The sequence below is a fragment of the Dermacentor silvarum genome, chromosome 10, assembly GCF_013339745.2.
Source record: "Dermacentor silvarum isolate Dsil-2018 chromosome 10, BIME_Dsil_1.4, whole genome shotgun sequence".
NCBI classification, from domain to species: Eukaryota; Metazoa; Arthropoda; class Arachnida; order Ixodida; family Ixodidae; genus Dermacentor; species Dermacentor silvarum.
This window is the reverse complement of record NC_051163.1, coordinates 9,520,220-9,537,882: the sequence shown is the minus strand read 5'-3', so window position 1 is coordinate 9,537,882 and position 17,663 is coordinate 9,520,220. Positions and strand designations below refer to the sequence as shown.

Below are 17,663 nucleotides of genomic sequence, written 5' to 3'. Positions count from 1 at the left end.
ACACCGTTCCGCATGAATAAAAATAAAGAACTGTGTGCTCTCTGGCGCACTCCTTTGACAAGAATCGCGAACATCCAATATGCTTTTATCGCGACTACAGAGATGCTTTTCTCGATTTATAGATTTAGCATTACACATGCTGGAGAGAAAAAAAATTTAACGAATACGAGTGTGGTATTCTTTTCGGTTTGTGGGTGGTCGTGCATTCATTCTTTGTATTCTTGAAAAGTATATATAGGCGACCGGATATGTATCGTTCTTTGCATTTCGCGTGGCAGGCGTACTGCACGTAGTTTCTTGTTAAAACACGATTTCCTACATTCACCAGGTCTCCCTCTAATGGTGAGAGAAGAAAACTTGAAATAAATAGTTGATCTCGAACTTCAATGGATTGCGCCGGTATAGTATCTCCTGCACGCAAGGCACATAAGTGTCAGTAATATGTTGATTATGTCAGGAAAATAAATGTGTTTGTGTAGCCCCTGACACATTTTGTGCTGAGTTTCCCCCGATATCTGTGTGACAAGAATGGAAATAACCAGTTAAAAAAACGCTAGCTGTGGCCAAATTTTATTTTTGCTGGATAAGTTAAGGGTGTCTGAGCATTTGGCAAAAAAAAAAAAAAACAAGGCTGTGCAAATGATTTTTCGTCGTAATCACGAGAAACCCAAGGATGTCAATTATGCCATTGAAATCCAGATGTTAGCGCGATTGACAGCGCTGGCGTCGTTCCTTCTTTTTCATTAGTGCCGGAGCATTTGCGCTGCTACGTCATCATGTGCGTCGTTGACTATCTCTAGCTATAATTTCCCGACTTATGTACAGCACTTCTTGATGGCCACACTTACACACGCGAGAGAGTGATGTCTCCGTTCCGGTGTTTCGTGCAGTGGCTACTTCGACTTGCAGTGGCTACTTCGACGCTCACAGAAACACTCAGTGCTTGTTATCTCAACTAAGATGAGATGCTTCCTGCTTGCGGGAGACAACACTCTATCTCGAACTCTAGTTTCTTATCTTACTCCCTTCCCCCGCTTCCTCAGGGTAGGGCAGCAAACCGAACTTTCGGTTGTGGTCATCCTCCCGGCCTTTCTCCTTTCTCTATCTATAACTGCAGTAAGTAGTTCCCCCGGAACATTTGAGAACAGATGTCCCTGAAGACTCAGCACGTTTCCGAGGACCTCAGTGTTTCCCGAGAAGTTAGTTTCCGGAGAACTTACACTTGTTTCCTTCGCTATTTTCAGCTGGATGAAAATGTTTCATCTAACCTCCTGCAACTTTCAGCTGGATGGTAAACTCTTGCGGGAAAATATAGCGACAGTTTCGAAATTGGACTTCCTCTGAAGAACTCGAGCTCACTTGCTTGCTGTTTCCTTCTCTTTTGAGCGCGCTAAGTCAGGACAGTGCGCGTGATTCTTCCCAGAAATCAATAGTTGGGTGACATCCCGTCTGATCGAAAAGCAAATTCCTAATAAGAGAGAGAGAGAGAGAAAAACGGAATGCCGACCAAATTGGTGTTAAACAAGTAGTGTTGTCAATTGACAATGCCAGTTTGGTAGGTGTTCTACTTTTTGTTTTATGCTCTCCGGGGCCGGTGCCCCGGGCGGGGCCCACGACGGGTCTGGTCCGATGGTGGCGGAGACGCCCCCCCCCCGCTTTAGGGACATACTCTCCACCTTTAACGAAGTCACAAAGCATTATCAACTTGCTCGCAGGCCACTTCCCTTGCCCCACCGAAACCTATCACGGCCTCAATGGGTTGCGCTTAGGTTATTCGTATCCCGGCCTCTCGATCTATAGTCGTTTCGCGGAGGTCTCCCCTTCGTGTCCCGACTGCGGACGGATACAGCGATTTTAACCACATGTTCTGGAGTGCCCCTTGTTACAGCACCACACGGATCAATAGATCTCGCAAAGACACCTTTTATTCACTGATTAAGAGTCACGAATGGTTCCATCAACTCCGAGCAGTCCACAAGGCCCTCGATGCGGCGGTGAGGCTTGGCCTTCCCCTCCCGACATGGGAGCGGCCCGGCGGTCCTCGCTTCATAAAAACAGGGGGGGGGGGGGGGGGGGGGGGTGACTTCTTCAGGACCTCATTGAAGTTTACTACCTCCCTTCTAATAGCGATTTTTTTCAGTTACCAGCAAAAAATCCGAGGAAACCTAAGCACTTCTTATCAGTTGTGAATGCGAAAGCATTAATGTCCAATTGAACACCTCTGAGCGGTCCTTCGAGTTTTGAGATGTGAGTAATGTACCATAGCTGTACGTGCTGCCAGAGCCAGCAAGCAGCAGCAGCCTGCCGTGCCAACGCTTGCATGCCACCGACGTCCGACGTGACGAGAGACCGAGGAAGCATCAGCGGCCCAAAGGCCGGTAGGCATGCTCGCGGCAGCTAAGCCCAGTGGGGGTGAGGGAGAGAGCATCGCCTGAAGAGAGACACGGATCGCGCGCCGGCTTCAGAGGCGGAGACGGCGTCACCCGCACGCGTGCGTCACTTGAGTGCCTCGCGGACGACAACCCATCTCGCCCCGCGGCGTCAGGTCGCCGTATCTGCTCCGTCGAGGCGCGCTGGTGACGTGGCGTCGCGGCGATTCCCACGTGGCGTCGCAGCCAGTGGGAATTTAGGTGCCGTTTCGCCGCTACAGACGCCGGCTTTTTCGCTAAATGGACCATTTGATGCTTTCGCACAAAAAATCATCAAGTCCGTGGAAATTTACTGCTGATGTCGCTTTGCTTAACTGTGGATCTCACATCTTGCTTGTTCAACAGCCCTTCGCCATCTTTGTAGCCTGACTGTACTTTACTCAAACGCCATCAGCGCCGTCAAGAGTGCTCTGACCTGCGTTAGAAACGAGAGAAAAAAGTGCTGTGTCGAGAACAAAGGTGCGAAAGACAGCGACAGCTTGCGTAACTCTGGGGCTTTGCCTTGCTTCCTATTTATTTTCTTGGTTTCATTTTGTGCCTGAACGATGTTGAGAATAGCGGGCTCGCAAAGCGTGTATTGTGTAGCGCACAACTCTTAAGCATGCATTATAGAGACACTGGGCTGACTATACACGGGTTGCGCGACGCGTGACCAGGTCTTAGCCGATACTTTGCTTATTTATGATACCTCAAAGACCCCGCAAGTACCGTTTTCTACATAAGGGGTGGACATGGTGGCGTTAACAAATAGAGACGTGACAGTGGTCCATCTTGCGCGTTGTTAGTATAAGCAACGATGTATGCAGGAAGATCATTCCAGTCCAGCGGTTACTGATCTCTTTCTTGCTTTTTCCTAAAAGTCTTGTCTTGGCTGGCCAATACGTGTAGACAGCTTGCTCGTCATAAGCTAAGCCGACAATAATTAGCAAACAAACAAACAAACAAACAAACAAACAAACAAACAAACAAACAAACAAACAAACAAAACAACATAGAAACGAACTACAGACAGACAGAAAAAAATAAGAATTGATACCACTATAATGATTCTCGCATGACTGTTTTTAATGCGTAAACCGTATCCGCAAAATATATTGTTCACAAACTGTGATTATTCTTATGTCCAGATATATTTCTTTTCTTTCTACCTCTCCTTCCCCCCATCCCCAGTGGAGGGTAGCAAACCACATTTTCTGTTCCGGCAAATCTCCGCTGCCTTTCTCCTTTCTTGCGTATCTCACTCTATCTATCTTGGATGAGAACATATACACTTTAATACAGACACAGACGAAGGAGGTCACATATTAGCGATTCATAAGCGCCATGGATACAATGAGTGCAAAAGAACGTAATCGATCGCCAAGCTCCAGCGTCGAGTGCTCAGTAACGTACCGGCTAACCATACAGCAAGGGTCGTCTTTTAGTCGCTACTGCGTCTCTGTCGCATCTTGTCAGCGCTGCCGGCAGGCCGCCCTCCTATGTCAACCTGACTGCCTCTCGGAGCTTCTTCCACCCTTCAGCGAGACTCTGCATTCCTTTCTTCAGAAGATCAGCGGCGAGGAGGACACGTTTGCACTTTCTCTCTCTCTCTCTCTCAGTCGCAACCTATTTCTATCTATTTCTTCCCCTGTCATCAGCTACGAATAGTTGACGCTTCGGCGAAAAAAAAAAAAAAAGATAAAAACGGCCGGCACTGCGCCGACAGCTCCGCAAATAGTCGTGTGCGCTCCCTTGTTTTGCGTATGCTAAAATATGCTACCAGCAAATGCGTGCAGCGCTGCGAAGTCTGCGCTAGGACCACGAGCCACTTTACGTTTGGTGCTGCGGTTCTAATCAAATAAAACGTTTTTTTTTTTATCTCCACACGAGAAAGAGAATGACGGCGACGCGCGCTGTTTACCAAAGATTTACAGGGCCCTGCTTTCTATTGACACGCGTTTTGCAAACAAGTAAGCGTACATCTTGCATAGAGAAAGGCCTCACAATACATTAAGAAAAAAGAAAAAGTGAGCGCAGAGCAGGGAATATCACACTTACATTTAAAAATTTAAGCGGGCTCATTGGCTCCCCATGTTGGACTTAGCATGGGATCACTTCGTGGTCACATGCGCATTTTCCAAAATTCGGTACATTTAAGTAAAAAAACTGTTCATGTACTCTTCTGGTTTTGCCTGAACGTCGTCCTATCTTGACTCTAGTTGCAGTACTGGGTGGATTTATATAGTCGGTCATGTTGCAGTGCAGAGTAGGTGGAAGCGAGTCACTTAGCTGAGTGCGTTACTTTGAACGGATTCATGTACGTATAAATAGCTAAAACTTTGTCGTACCTTGAGTACCGTTCTATATCATCAGTTAGTAACTAGTTACAAGATATTTTTGCACGGAAATTTCCAATTTTTTTATTCGGTGCAATCATCCATTGGTTTTGTAAACCAGCCTTCATAAATATATGCCCCTATATGTTGGTCACTTTTATTGAAGCAGCATTTACATTGGCTAATTACAACGGCTAACCTTACAGTCAAAAAACGACTTGGCCATTTCAACCGTGAAAACAAGCAAATGACGGCTGTTTAAAATAAAAAAAAAACAGTATCACATGACGAACGTGTAATAAGCAATGTATGTAGTAATTACCTTGTCAACAAGAACATTTAAAGAACATTTAGAACTATTAAAATCCCGGCACTCAGATATAATCATTGCAATGGCGGCTGAAATATTTTGGACACTTTCATGGATGTTATCATGACAGCTTCCAATAATCCATGTATAAACGCACTCGCGCACAACGGTGCTTCAATTCTGTTTTCTTGTAGCTTCTACAACGCTGCACATTTTTGCAAGGCACGACTTAGGGGTTCCCGCTGTTTTATTTCTTTTCAAACGAGTGCTCGCCACAGCCTGGAAACATCACCGCCTAACTCTGCCCCAACAGGTTAGTGCCCGAGGCACCAGTCTTTACGACCGGCAAATCGCGTTCCCCGGGTGAAGGAACCAGCACTGTCGCCGATGCTGTCATGTCGCATGAGCCTGAAGCTAATAGCCCTGCAACTGGGAGCACTTGCTATTCCATTTTTTCCCGTTCATTTCTTTCGTCTACTGACATTATTTTGCTTCGCTTATCACCTTCGACGAGATGCGCTACTCGGCCTAGCGTTTCACTTCTGTTTGTGGCTTTCAAAGTGGCGTGACTGTCTTTGAGGACATGTCGCGACCAGACTTGAACGGACACGCGAGGGGTGTGAAGAAACTGGCAGTACACTAAGAGCATTTCGCAGTCGCCGCGCTGATGTGAGAAACATCGGCTGCCGCCGTGTCTCTGCGGCTGCGGCGGATATTTGGCACCCATCTATAGCCAAGATAGTCTGATGCCGTCTGGAATACGTCATTTGTGACTTCTCCCAAATTTGCTTACCGACAGGCGCTCAAGTCCGTGAAGCTGGGCGACAGACCGCTGTCTGGATGATAGGCATGCAAGCTTCAAGCCTTGAAGGACGTTTACACACCAGATCCCGAAAGTCCTGCATCGTATTATTTTTCTCGTTCGGAGCTGCCAGAGGATTGCGTACATGCATCTGATTCAAGTTTTGCTCCGAGATCAAGAAGTGCGACGTAGAAAGTGCACCGTCTGACATGAGTTTGTTAGTGCCACGTGGAAAGGCTTGCCGGGTGTGATCATCAGGTTTTCGTTAATAAGCTTTATCTGCTTGCTTTATGCTACTACTTCAGTGATTAATAGTAATAATAATGACAATAATAATAATGCAAAATTTTTCCATCATGCCGCATGGCACACGATGCAGGAGGCCAGAAGAAAGAGATGGAAGATCAGCTTGACAAGGCTGCGAGCACTCTTGCAGCAACAGTAAAACAATCGGCTACATATTGACAAACAAACCTTTGGCGCTTACAAAATATACATGATCTAATCAGTACAATGTACAACTGAAAAGTCAAGTTGAAATAATGAAATCAAACAAGGGAACGTAACTAATTAGTAATACAAAAAAAGTGTACTCAGGTACGCGTGAGAGCTTGCATTAAAAAAATGCCGTAAAATAAACATGAAGAAGAGCAATTAGAAAGAAATGCAACATTTCCAGAATATTTAGGAGGGTTTCAACATTTCTGTGCGCATGTCTTCCAGTTTTATGGAATTGTTCAAACAAAGTGATCTTTTCATCAATATGAAGGTATTGCATCGCGCCTAATTTAAACACAGCTGAACCTGCTTTTCACAAAGCAAGAGGCCACAGCGTGCGAGCACCTGCGCTTATAAATGATAAATGGCCCTATGCTCGAATTAAACTGAACTTTACAAATGTGCGGCCAAAGAATTGTAACTGTCCTATGTAATTGATTTCTGGAAATATGTATGAGCGAATGCGCCCACAAATATTTTATTTATTTATTTATTTATTTATTTATTTATTTATTTATTTATTATTTATTTATTTATTTATTTATTTATTTATTTATTTATTTATTTATTTATTTATTTATTTATTTATTTATTTATTTATTTATTTATTTATTTATTTATTTATTTATTTCAAAATACTGCAGGCAGCAATGCCTGCATATAGTTCGCTCGAAACCACCTGTGTTATTTAAGTTTTTCGTACTATGTTTCTGTCTCCTCCTTTCTAAAGAGTAGGCAGGCGTTGTGCCCCTTCCGGTGGCAGTTGCCAGCCTTGCTCTTCGCTCTCCTTTTCCTGTGTATATGTTTTCAAATAATAATAATAATAATAATAATAATAATAATAATAATAATAATAATAATAATAATAATAATTATTATTATTATTATTATTATTTAAGAAGAAGAAGAAGAAGAACAAGAAGAAGAACAAGAAGAAGAACAAGAAGAACAAGAACAAGAACAAGAAGAACAAGAAGAACAAGAAGAAGAAGAAGAAGAAGAAGAAGAAGAAGGAAAATTTCTGCGGAATCAATTAGGATTTCTTATGATTAGAGCGTCATTTCAGTATGATAGCGGGGAAAACATCCGGAATCACTGGGGTGCATGCGGAGCATTAATTATAATGAGGGTGCGAATAGGTCACAAATGTCGATAATTAAGATTGAGCCACATGTGAACATGTTCGGTATGCATGTGTCTCATCAAGCATATCCTCATCGCTGCCCCTACCACCATTAACTCTCATTCCTCCATCATTGCAGATCATATGAGGGCGAATGAGTGGAAGTAAACGCGTTACCAGACAAACATAAATTTAGTATGACTCTATAAGGCCCTGTTTGCCTTATATCGTTCGTTAATGTAAACAAGTAACTTGTGGTGACTGCTGTTTCCTCATTAGTTCTAGTAATGTATAATTTTGTATCGTCGGTATTAATCTCATAACCATTTTTTTGTCATGACGTTTACTTTACCGCTAGACAGGTTTTTTTGTATACAGATCATCAGCACAATACAAAAAAAAACCAGGCATGGACTACGATTTCCAAGATCATATCACTATCGACCATTGCCTACGCTTTTCTTGTTTTGTTGTGATGGTCCATATGAAAATCCTGCCTACCGGCGAAATAAACACTTGTAGAAATTACAGCGCTGTGCGCATCTTTTTCATGCCTCACTTTGTCATCGTGGTATTCCCTACGCCGTTCCCCTATGTGCGATAAACAACTTGAACAACCAAGAAGCCTAACTCAAAACGTTGATGTTTCTGCATTTTGCTGCGGGCCTAGTATAAATGGCGATTCAAACCTCGTCCAGTTGTCGAACCTTTCACTTCTTTCCCACGGCAGCCAACGAGCAAATGACTTCAAATACGCCACCGTTTTTTCTTTTCTCGTCCATTTAACTGCAGCCGTCACCCTGCTGTGCTGCTGCCGATGGGACGGCGGCGCCTGCTGGGCCGCTTCCACGCTGCGAACGTTACGCACAAGCCGGGCCAACAACGGTGGCGCTGCGAGCGGTTCCGGGGCCGGTGATGTCAGCAGCACCGCCTCGTGCCAAAATGAGGAGGTGTCCGAGTGCGTGAGCAAGCTGGACTTGCTCTCGCAGAACAAGAGCCTCGCCTTCGCCACAACCGAGGCTGAGCTGAAGCGAATCTGCGCGTCAGTATATTATTCCATGTCCCTCTATAGATTCCTAACACTCGTATTCACGGGCAACTCTTGACTCAAAGCGCTTCCTCGACTGCATGGAATGCAGGAAAGCGATACATGCCGATTGAGTTGCACGTGCAAAAGAGAGATTTGGAAAACAACGATGTTGTGCTTAAACCATATTTTGTAAGTTAAAATTGCCCTCTTTTAAGACTATATCGGGCGCGTTTAAGAGAAGTGATATACATCTACATTATCTGGTTGCAGAGGTACTAATTGACAAACGTGACTGCCGCAACATTTACAAAGCCTTGGCATTTTAGTCATGTGCCTCCTTTACAGATTCGAATGCCGGAATCGAAATTCTATGACACGCAGCTATTGTAGTTCGGATTTCTATTGTAAGAGCAACAATTTTCGTTCAATTCGTTTCAACTGTCGCATAACCAAAGCACCTCCACGATTCAGGTGTATACGGATACGGATGTTAGAGGTGATCTGAAGCTGTTGGAAAAATAGTGGAGAGAGGTAGCAGAATCAACAAATAATGTCCTGAAAACACTTTCAAGGTGTGTGGCAGAGAAATCTTATGTTAATATAGGTAGATGAGAATTCCGGCAAACTTTGAAGATTCCTGTTGCTGAGCACAAAGTGATGCACAAAAGGCGGAGCACGAAAACGCTCGTGTAACGAACTTTGGGTGCAGTTCAGTGAACCCCAGGTGATTAAAATAATCAAGAGCCCTTCACTACAGCATGTCTGATTGCCCTAGTTGCTCAACCAGATGAAAGCTATGTACCATTACGCGTGCTGTTGTCCGCATTCACGTTTTTAAGCAGCGTCTAAGATTACATAATGACACCTATTTATGTGGCCTGCAGCTTCGAGGACTACTGTGCTCTTTACGTTGTTCATTTCATTGCAAAGTGAGATATTTTCCTTCGCATGCGTCCCTTCGCATGCGTAGGTTACATACCAAATGACAGGATAGTATGGTTGCTGCAGGACACTATATTGCGTGTTGTAATATGTCCATCATCATTATAAGACCATCGTTGAGTGACAGCTTTGGTTCATCAGCCGAAGTTTTTGTCGCAGATAAGAGGTTTACCGTAGTGCGATTAAAAGACAGGACGAAAGAAGACACACAAGGACACACACGGAGCAGATAAGAGGGTCTGAAGCCTTCGAAAAGTGGAAATATGTTCTTCGTACATTTTAATCCGTCAAAAAGCGTATGATGATGTCACGCCTGTTTGCGGCTTCACTTGTGCACATGCTCATTGACAAAGGGGGAATTGATTTACAGAGCTCTCATTGTGTTCTACACGCGCATTGTGCAGCCACCTGACCGGCGCCATGGACTGCGTGAACGCATTCACCCACCGCTGCTTCAACGAAAAGCAGCGCGAGATCTACAAACGGCTCACCAGCGGCGCGGCTCAACTCATCGAGGACTTCTGCCGGGAGGGATCTCGGTTCAGGCTCAGTGAGCAATCCGCTTTCTTACATTATCCGGGTTATTCCAATGATGTTTTTTTGGTTGGGCAACTTAAATGTACACATCTTCTTCGTTCTTCCTAACAATAGATTGCCATTTGTCGGTTGCCAGCGCTAATATTGCCTCTATCATTTTTGGCAGGCACCTATGCTGACGTGTTCTCATAGCATGCGAATCCCTTGCCTTGTGAATGAGGACTCTGACTCATTTGTCCCCCCTACTGCAGCCCAAGCAGATACGCTATTACAGTGTATATCAGTTCTTTCCTTCTCTTCATGATGAATCGCGGTTACCACAGAGAGGAAATATTAATTTTTGTCCTTATGCCCCACGGCTATTAAAAAAACTATTGCACGTTGTCAGCCTGCTCTTTTTAACACTTACTATTTACTAATTCGACACAGCGCGCAGCTGTAACTGCGCAGCTCAACCGTAACGCTTCTGGTAAGAACACTGTGTCTTTTTACAAGTTTGACAATGGTGTCTATTGTGCTTACGAATGTCAAGGTTTTGTAGAAGAGGATAAAAAGCGAATGTTATGAGTATGCAAAAGTCACATTGTTGTTCTCTGCTTGGGAAACCGTACAGCTGTTTTGTGTAACTCCACGAAGAACTCGTGCTTAGATGTGTTGACCACATCACATCTGCTTATTTCCTGTCCAGCGAGAAACAATTTATTCGATAGTAAGTCTATATTGCATTGCCAAAGAAATCTTTTTATATAGAAGCAAGCCTCTGTTCATAAACAATTAAAACTTCAATTGTTAGTCCGCTGTGGATTATGTGGGGTCAAGTTCCGGACACCTTTACAGTCTGCCCAGCACACTACACCGCACCATTTTATTGCCGAATAAACTGCCTAACGCCATTTTGCTGTGATATGGGATCGAGTACGCAAAGGTCTTATCTCCAAAGACTTATTTTAATGTCATGAATCACGTCAAAATGAGACAGTGAACGACAAGTATTCATTATTCCCGTAGTCATAGATACGTACCACCCAGTCCTATTTCAGTGTTAGGCCCAAAAGAATTCATTATCAGAGTACACCCCCAATTACAATGTGTAGAGTTTGTGCTGCGTATCATTCATCTAGAGCCTTCAAAGAGTGATTTAGGCATTCAAATAATAATGCCGAAGGCCGTTCAAGTAAACACGCACATTTTTAAATCATCAGTGTTTTTTCTTTACTGCTCCAGTAAGTGTTTGTTGTTTCCTGGACACCGAAGTGACCTATGAACCAATGACACTGTCCAGACAGTCCGTGTCATTTGATAGGAGGCTGGAAGGATTGTGTCAGCTAGGAGCTGCGAAGAGATGGGTACCGAACGAAGTGTTCGAAACTCTGAATTACACCACGTTGCTTCAAAACTTCATGGGCTTTTCACGTCCCATTCGCGGCGAGCGTTATTTTAGCAGAATAGTTTCGGCGCGCATTCCGCACGTTCCGGGATGAATCGAGCTTTCACGGTGTTCTTCACAGACCAGGACGTATTTGAAATCGTACCTGCAACTTTCCTCTCGGTTAGGAATTTCGGCAACGGACGCTGTGCGTGGTGAATGGTGCACTCAAAAAGCCATTTTATGCACGTCGATTTCCATTAGTGCTGTTGACTTCATCCTGACCTTGGCTGTAATGGGAGTTACTTTTCTTTGTGTGCAGCCTATCTGAAACACTCCAAGTGCTACAAAGAACTGCAAGATGACTACAACCAATGCGCCTCGGTCTACATGGCTCAGCGGGCCGAGCTTCAAGGACAGGCGCTCAGCGCTCAAGACAAAATTCGACATTCGTGTTGGTAAGTTTGTACATTTAAAGAGGATGCTTGGTAATTTCTGTGCCATGTAATGTAAAGCTATTTAACATGCGTATGCATGAATATGTGCGATGCCCGTGCATATCATGTTCAAATTAGAATGTTTGATATAAGTTTTCTTTATAAGACCGCTCATAGTGGTATTCACATGCTGTGTACCACACCTAAGTAATGGAAGAAGCAAAAGTTGCCGCATCTTTACTGATCTCCCTAAAGACCACACTCTGTCATTTATTCCCTCAAAACATAGAGTGCGCTGGCGACTTCATTTCCGGGGTTATCCAATTACTCCTAATTTAATTAGCTGTACGCAAGCTAGGGAACTTTTCAAATTGAAGAGTGCTCATTGCAGTTTGAGGTAAAATAGAGTAAGCGCATTTAATCTTCAGCTCTCTCGGAATGGAGCGAAATATGGGACTACTGGTTCCTCTCGCAAGAGTAGTTGACAACCTTTCATTGTTTCTGCAGCGTTCGAGTGGAGTGTTCAAGTGAATAAAATGCTTAAAGCCCAAACCGCATCAGAGCGATTTTGTGCGCGACGGCGACGAGCGAAGGCTTCGAGCGACGAAACGAGCCGTCGCGCGAACAGGTAGTTCGGTCTTGTCGCTCGATCGCTCGGTTCTGGAAATTTAGAATTCATTGCTCGTCGCCCGGAAGTGCTATGAGCGACTAGCCACTAGCGCGAAGCCGGAACGGGATGTGCATCAGTCAAGTACTACTGATTGTCGCATGGAACAAGTATATAAACGACTAAATTTTGGTACGTGCAAGGATAAGAACCTATTGCAAGACCTTCAGAAATATTTATGCCGCTCATTACTGTAAAACACATCAACTTAAATTAATAAATCACGCGTCACGCCAGTTTCGGCGCGTATTTGCATGCGCTCATACCGGCAACACCGGGGAGACGTCGCTCAAGGTCGTCGCTCGCATGGTGTACGACTTGTAGGCGACGAGCGAACGCAACAGCCGTCTCCATCGCGTCTCTTGTCGCTGTCGCGCGCAAGATCGCTTGCATGTGGCTTATACTTAAATGCTCACCTTTTCTCTCTCGCAGCCAAATGGACGGCTACAAACAGTGCGCCAAGACAGCTGTACTCCTGCGCTGCGACGTGGAAGCAGCTGAGCTGGCCGAAGACATCATAGTCAAGGCCGGCGGTTACCTTGTGTCTACGCACTGCTCTGGATACCGCATAGACGAGCCCAGTTGCAGCAGCTGCTCCACACGGGTAGCCATCGGGCTGCCGGCGATTCTAGCAGTAGCTGCCTGGCTGTACCTCTTCTCAAGAACAACCTAGCTGCCGTCCTCCGTCGGTGGGCTGCGCAGTCACAAGGAACAAACCACGCTTGATGCAGTGCAGATCCTTGCGGATATCTGCACTGAGTGACTGAAAACTGTGGCCTAAGGCCAATGTGCGCGTAGTGAGCTTGAGTAGCGCTAGCGCTTTCTGTCTTCAGGACTTCTTGCTATCGCGAGTCTGCGAAGCTTGCCCTTTCATGGTTGCCAACTGAAAGCGGAGCGGAATCAAAGTTTAGCAACGGCTGACCACGGCTTCATTCATCCCTGCATCGTCCGGAAGCATGCACAGCCATAGACGCCGCCGTGGTGAGGGGGCAGTGAAACGACGACGCCCATCGGCGAGTGCATCGTGGAAGACGGGAGCGAGCGTGTTCTTCGCATCGCTGACCAGAATCGACGCTGGCGCTGGAAGCCTTTATACTACTGCTTTTTCGGCGACCACATATATACCGTGATTCATCTGTCATCGTTGTCAAATCAGTGGTGTGCCACAGAAGAAGCAACGGAAAGTCCAAATCTTTATAAGATCGTGATGACTGACAGCTTGAATTTGCGGACAAATGGCTATTGTCCGCTGTCGCCGTGCGTGATGGACACTGATGTGGACGGCAGACACGTTTTTAAACCTCCGCTAAAGAACTGTTCCATTTTGATGAATTTGTCAACCCGGTGACCTCTCTTACACGACCACCTCACTGATATAGTTGTTTTACTGTGGAGCCGAGGGATCGTGCTCTGTAACTTCAGTTTGAACAAGGCATCACCTTTACAGGAAGCCTGTGTGGGCACTCGAATACCGTCACTACTTAACCCGTAAAAGTGTCAACGTGGCAACAATCTAACATGACGTGCAAAGTTTCCAGTTATCCCGTCCCAGGGGCAACTAATGGTCTACTTCCAGTAAGTTCAAAAAAGCAGCTTTGCTGTAAAAGTCAAGAACATGATATTCTGGTAATGAGCGACCACGCAGTAAGCACTGAACAAGTGTACAGCACAGAATGACTGAGGAAAGGGTGCCCTAGCCGTTATTACGTTTGGGAAAGCAGTGAATATATTTCAAGCATTGGAGTTCCAACATGCCAACGCTCCAAGTGAAATCGTTGAGAACATACTAGTTCTGAATGGCACTGAGCGTCATATTGGGCAAGTCTGTTTCTCTATGCTCATCGGAGCAGTTGTTAAGATCACAGGACGCAAGTCATCAGCGTGTTGAAATGATGCCCATGCCGGTCTCTTGTCGAATTCTGAGCCTGAGACAACTCATTGGACCACTGGAAGCGGTGGAAACACTGTGAGAGAATATAAATATTGTTACAATATATATACCGCCCGGAATTTCGATTGCCTCAAAAAGTGTCACGGGGTAAACGGCAGTAAATCTGAAGAGTTCATAACATTTCGCCCTTCGGTCGCAAGAGTAAAAAAAAAAGTAGAGCTGCGCTTCTCTCGCGACGTCAGTAACTGCGTGAGCACTTCAGCGCACTCTCCGAAAGCCTACACTTGCGGCTTTCGACCCTGTGTGCGCCAGTAGTATTTCTCAAGTATTGGGGACTCTGCCGCTTTGTTTCAAAGTCTTTGCTGATGTGAGAGAGATTAATGGCGACGCAGTGTGGGCGCTGTGGCGAATGCGTTTGTGCGAATGGGGTGAACCAGCAGATTAAGTCTTTACTTTTTGCTGTGCACCAGAAACGGAGGTGTTCGACGTGCGTTGGGACACGAGAAATTACGCGAGCGCATTCTTCAGCTCGTCCCCTTTGAACAACCCAAGATGGCTACCATGATGCTAGAAGAGCACTTAGATCATGAACGCATAACCTGGTGTAACCATTTGTGGCACAGAGAATTTCCTCCATTCTTTGCACACGACGCTCAGCTTCAATGGTGCTGTGAGCATGAGGCCGGCCATGTTGACTGGGGCCACTTGAGTTGGCGGGGAAGCCTGCTTACGTAATTTTGTGTGCCCGCTTCGTCCTGTTGAACGCGGTCCACTTTCCCTAGTCGCAACGGAGAATATGAGGACTCGTTTGGCAGGGGACTTTTCGGAGACTGCCCGTTTCGCGAGAATCACAGTGTTACGTAGCTGCGTCGCTCCTGTGTGAAGTGTTGAAAAAAAGAAAGAAGGAACTCGACAGACCACTTTTTATAGTGTCTCCCGATGAAAGCTGTAATCCCCTTTTCCATTGCTGTTGTTTGTTGCTTAAGTACTGGCTGTTACGCTGTAGCTGAGCTGTTGTATGGGTCAGCATTTGTTGTGTTTGCAAACGAGTTTCTATTGTTGAACGTTTACCTCCACTTATATCAGCTTCTTCAGCGACACCTTTCTCCAGTTGTGAAAAGTAGATTGTCAGAGATAAAATGATAATTTTACTGGTTAAAATTGATTGCAATAGGGAAGATTATTGTATAATAATTGCTGATAAAATATTGTTTGAAAAAGCTGTCTAATTAGAGTTTTGGGTATTTACATTAGCGTGCAAGTTGCATCCTGCCAAAATGAAGCCTGTCAACGCTCGAGGCAGATCAGCTTAGTAGGATTCCTGAGACTGACACCACTTTCGAGACATGCCTCCCGAATGCGGGACAACTCTGCGTCGCCGTGCATTTCGTCACTGGTCTTAAGGGTGAATACGTCGAAACTGGGGCTATTCCTAGGATTTCTACTAAGTGGACGTGCCTTAAGTACTGACCGGTTTTAACTCCGAAATTTCAGGGCGCACGCTAATCTTACTAACTACATAGTAAATTGGTAAATGTAGTCATAGCGTGCGTCGATGAAAATCGAACAATATTTCACGTGCACTGCTGCTGGGAAGTATGACAAAAAAGTATTTTTTTCTAAAATCGCCAATATTTATTTATTAGAGACACTCGTTCATGACCTTGCCTAGAAACCTAAAGAGTCATTTTGTGCAGAACAATGAGAAGGATAGTTTATTGTTTTGTTGTTGCCTTTGTGCTAAACAGCGGTGACCATGCCGTTTTCCCAGATTTTAAACACTTCGGCTTAGATTTTCTATTTTGCACAACAGTGGCTGCTAAGTGTTGATCTAGGCACGCTTCTAGGAAAACAGTGTTGGGTAGAAGCTGTTAAGAAAGAGCTGTACAAATACGTGCTGCTTACGCTGAGACCTACATTTAGTTTCAGTAATGAAAGTCATGCTTGTAAAATAAAGTTCAGGTCATTATTTTGTCGTCTCACTTCTGTAACTATATTATGTTCAAATTCATTTGTATCTAGCACATAAGAAGAATGCTACGAGTGGAAAAAAAAACCACTAGTATCAATTTCTCTCTGTCGCGATCACCAACCAAGGCGAGAATCAAGGCCTCGTTGTCATCCTTTTGAAGGCGTCACCCGAAAAGTAAGTGTCTACTTCGAAATCTCCGCAGAATTAAGTGATTGTTGTGGCTGTGAACTTGTTCATTCCGTTACCTGAACATGTTCACAGCAGGTTCTCACAGCACCCACGGTCATTTTCTCAATAACTTCTTTGAGATGTGCACAACATCCTACTATTCCGCTACACTATATAGATATTGTGTTCTCCTGTATACATGCGCTGTGCGTCGCACTAAACTTCACAAACTATCAAGAGCCAAACTTGTGCAATATAGGTTTAAATTTCTCGGTTCCCAACTCGATGTACATTGCCAATAAAGTATGAGTTAGAATTTCGGTGGTAAGCCAAACGTTCCTTTACAGATAAGCGGTTAAAAGGAATCGAGAATGGTTCTTATACGGCGGCAGGGGCGGGCGGCTGTGACCGCGGGTGTGTGGAAGTTTGGTTGGTATTGGATGTCAGTCAGAGAACACCTGCAGCACAAGCTGCTTCGGGGCCCGAAGCAGCCACATGATCAGGCCGTCAGTAGAGCCGGTGCAGCATGCAGGAACATGCGTCTCATACAGCAGATATAGTACAGAAGAAAAGTAGAAGAAAAGAAAGAAAATTCCACAATCGCGGAAGCCAGGTAAAGAAGTAAGTTATGTATGCTCTGGAGTCGGTCAACGTAAATCCTAAGCACTCCACAACGGCGTCTCTCACAGCCTCCGTGCTGCTCTTGGTCGTTAGAGATCATGGTACATTCAGTTAGTCCACCAGTATATATATCGCCCAAGAAATGAGAAATGCGGAATTCTCTCTTGGGGCACAGGACGTGAATGTAGCTGTTACCCTTACGGAATGAGCAGGGCGGGCACGCCGTGGAAGGCACAGCACGACTTCAATTGGTCACTGTGGCCGGTGTTCCTTAGAAACTGCAGTAGCGCCCGAATAGCTTTGTGCGCCAGCGACGCATGCGGCCAGGGTCCAGGAATTTTCATTCCAGCAAATGTTACACTCAGTTTCGAGTTACACTCAGTCAGTGTTACACTCAGCAGTTTAGAGCGGCCTGTAAAGATATGCGCTGGACGTGGCCTTGAGGGAAATTCTCCACATGTGGTTGGTGGTTTCTTCAGTACCGCAGGCGTGAATGCCACACCAAGCCATAGGCGGTATAGCAGTGTTGCATTTCCGCAGAATAGGCTAGTTGGT

General features: G+C 45.1%; 1 protein-coding gene across 1 annotated transcript in view; it reads left to right on the top strand.

Annotated features, from left to right (window-relative positions):
- Positions 1-16,316, top strand: part of LOC119431259 (uncharacterized) — a 109,726-nt gene extending 93,410 nt beyond the window's left edge. Inside the window, exons 2-5 of the mRNA XM_037698734.2 lie at positions 8,270-8,519; positions 9,854-9,999; positions 11,675-11,810; positions 12,889-16,316. Of these exons, the coding sequence (XP_037554662.1) occupies positions 8,270-8,519; positions 9,854-9,999; positions 11,675-11,810; positions 12,889-13,129 (773 nt within the window). The 3' untranslated portion in view covers positions 13,130-16,316. The remainder of the gene's footprint in view (positions 1-8,269; positions 8,520-9,853; positions 10,000-11,674; positions 11,811-12,888) is intronic.
- The last annotated feature ends 1,347 nt before the right edge of the window (positions 16,317-17,663 follow it).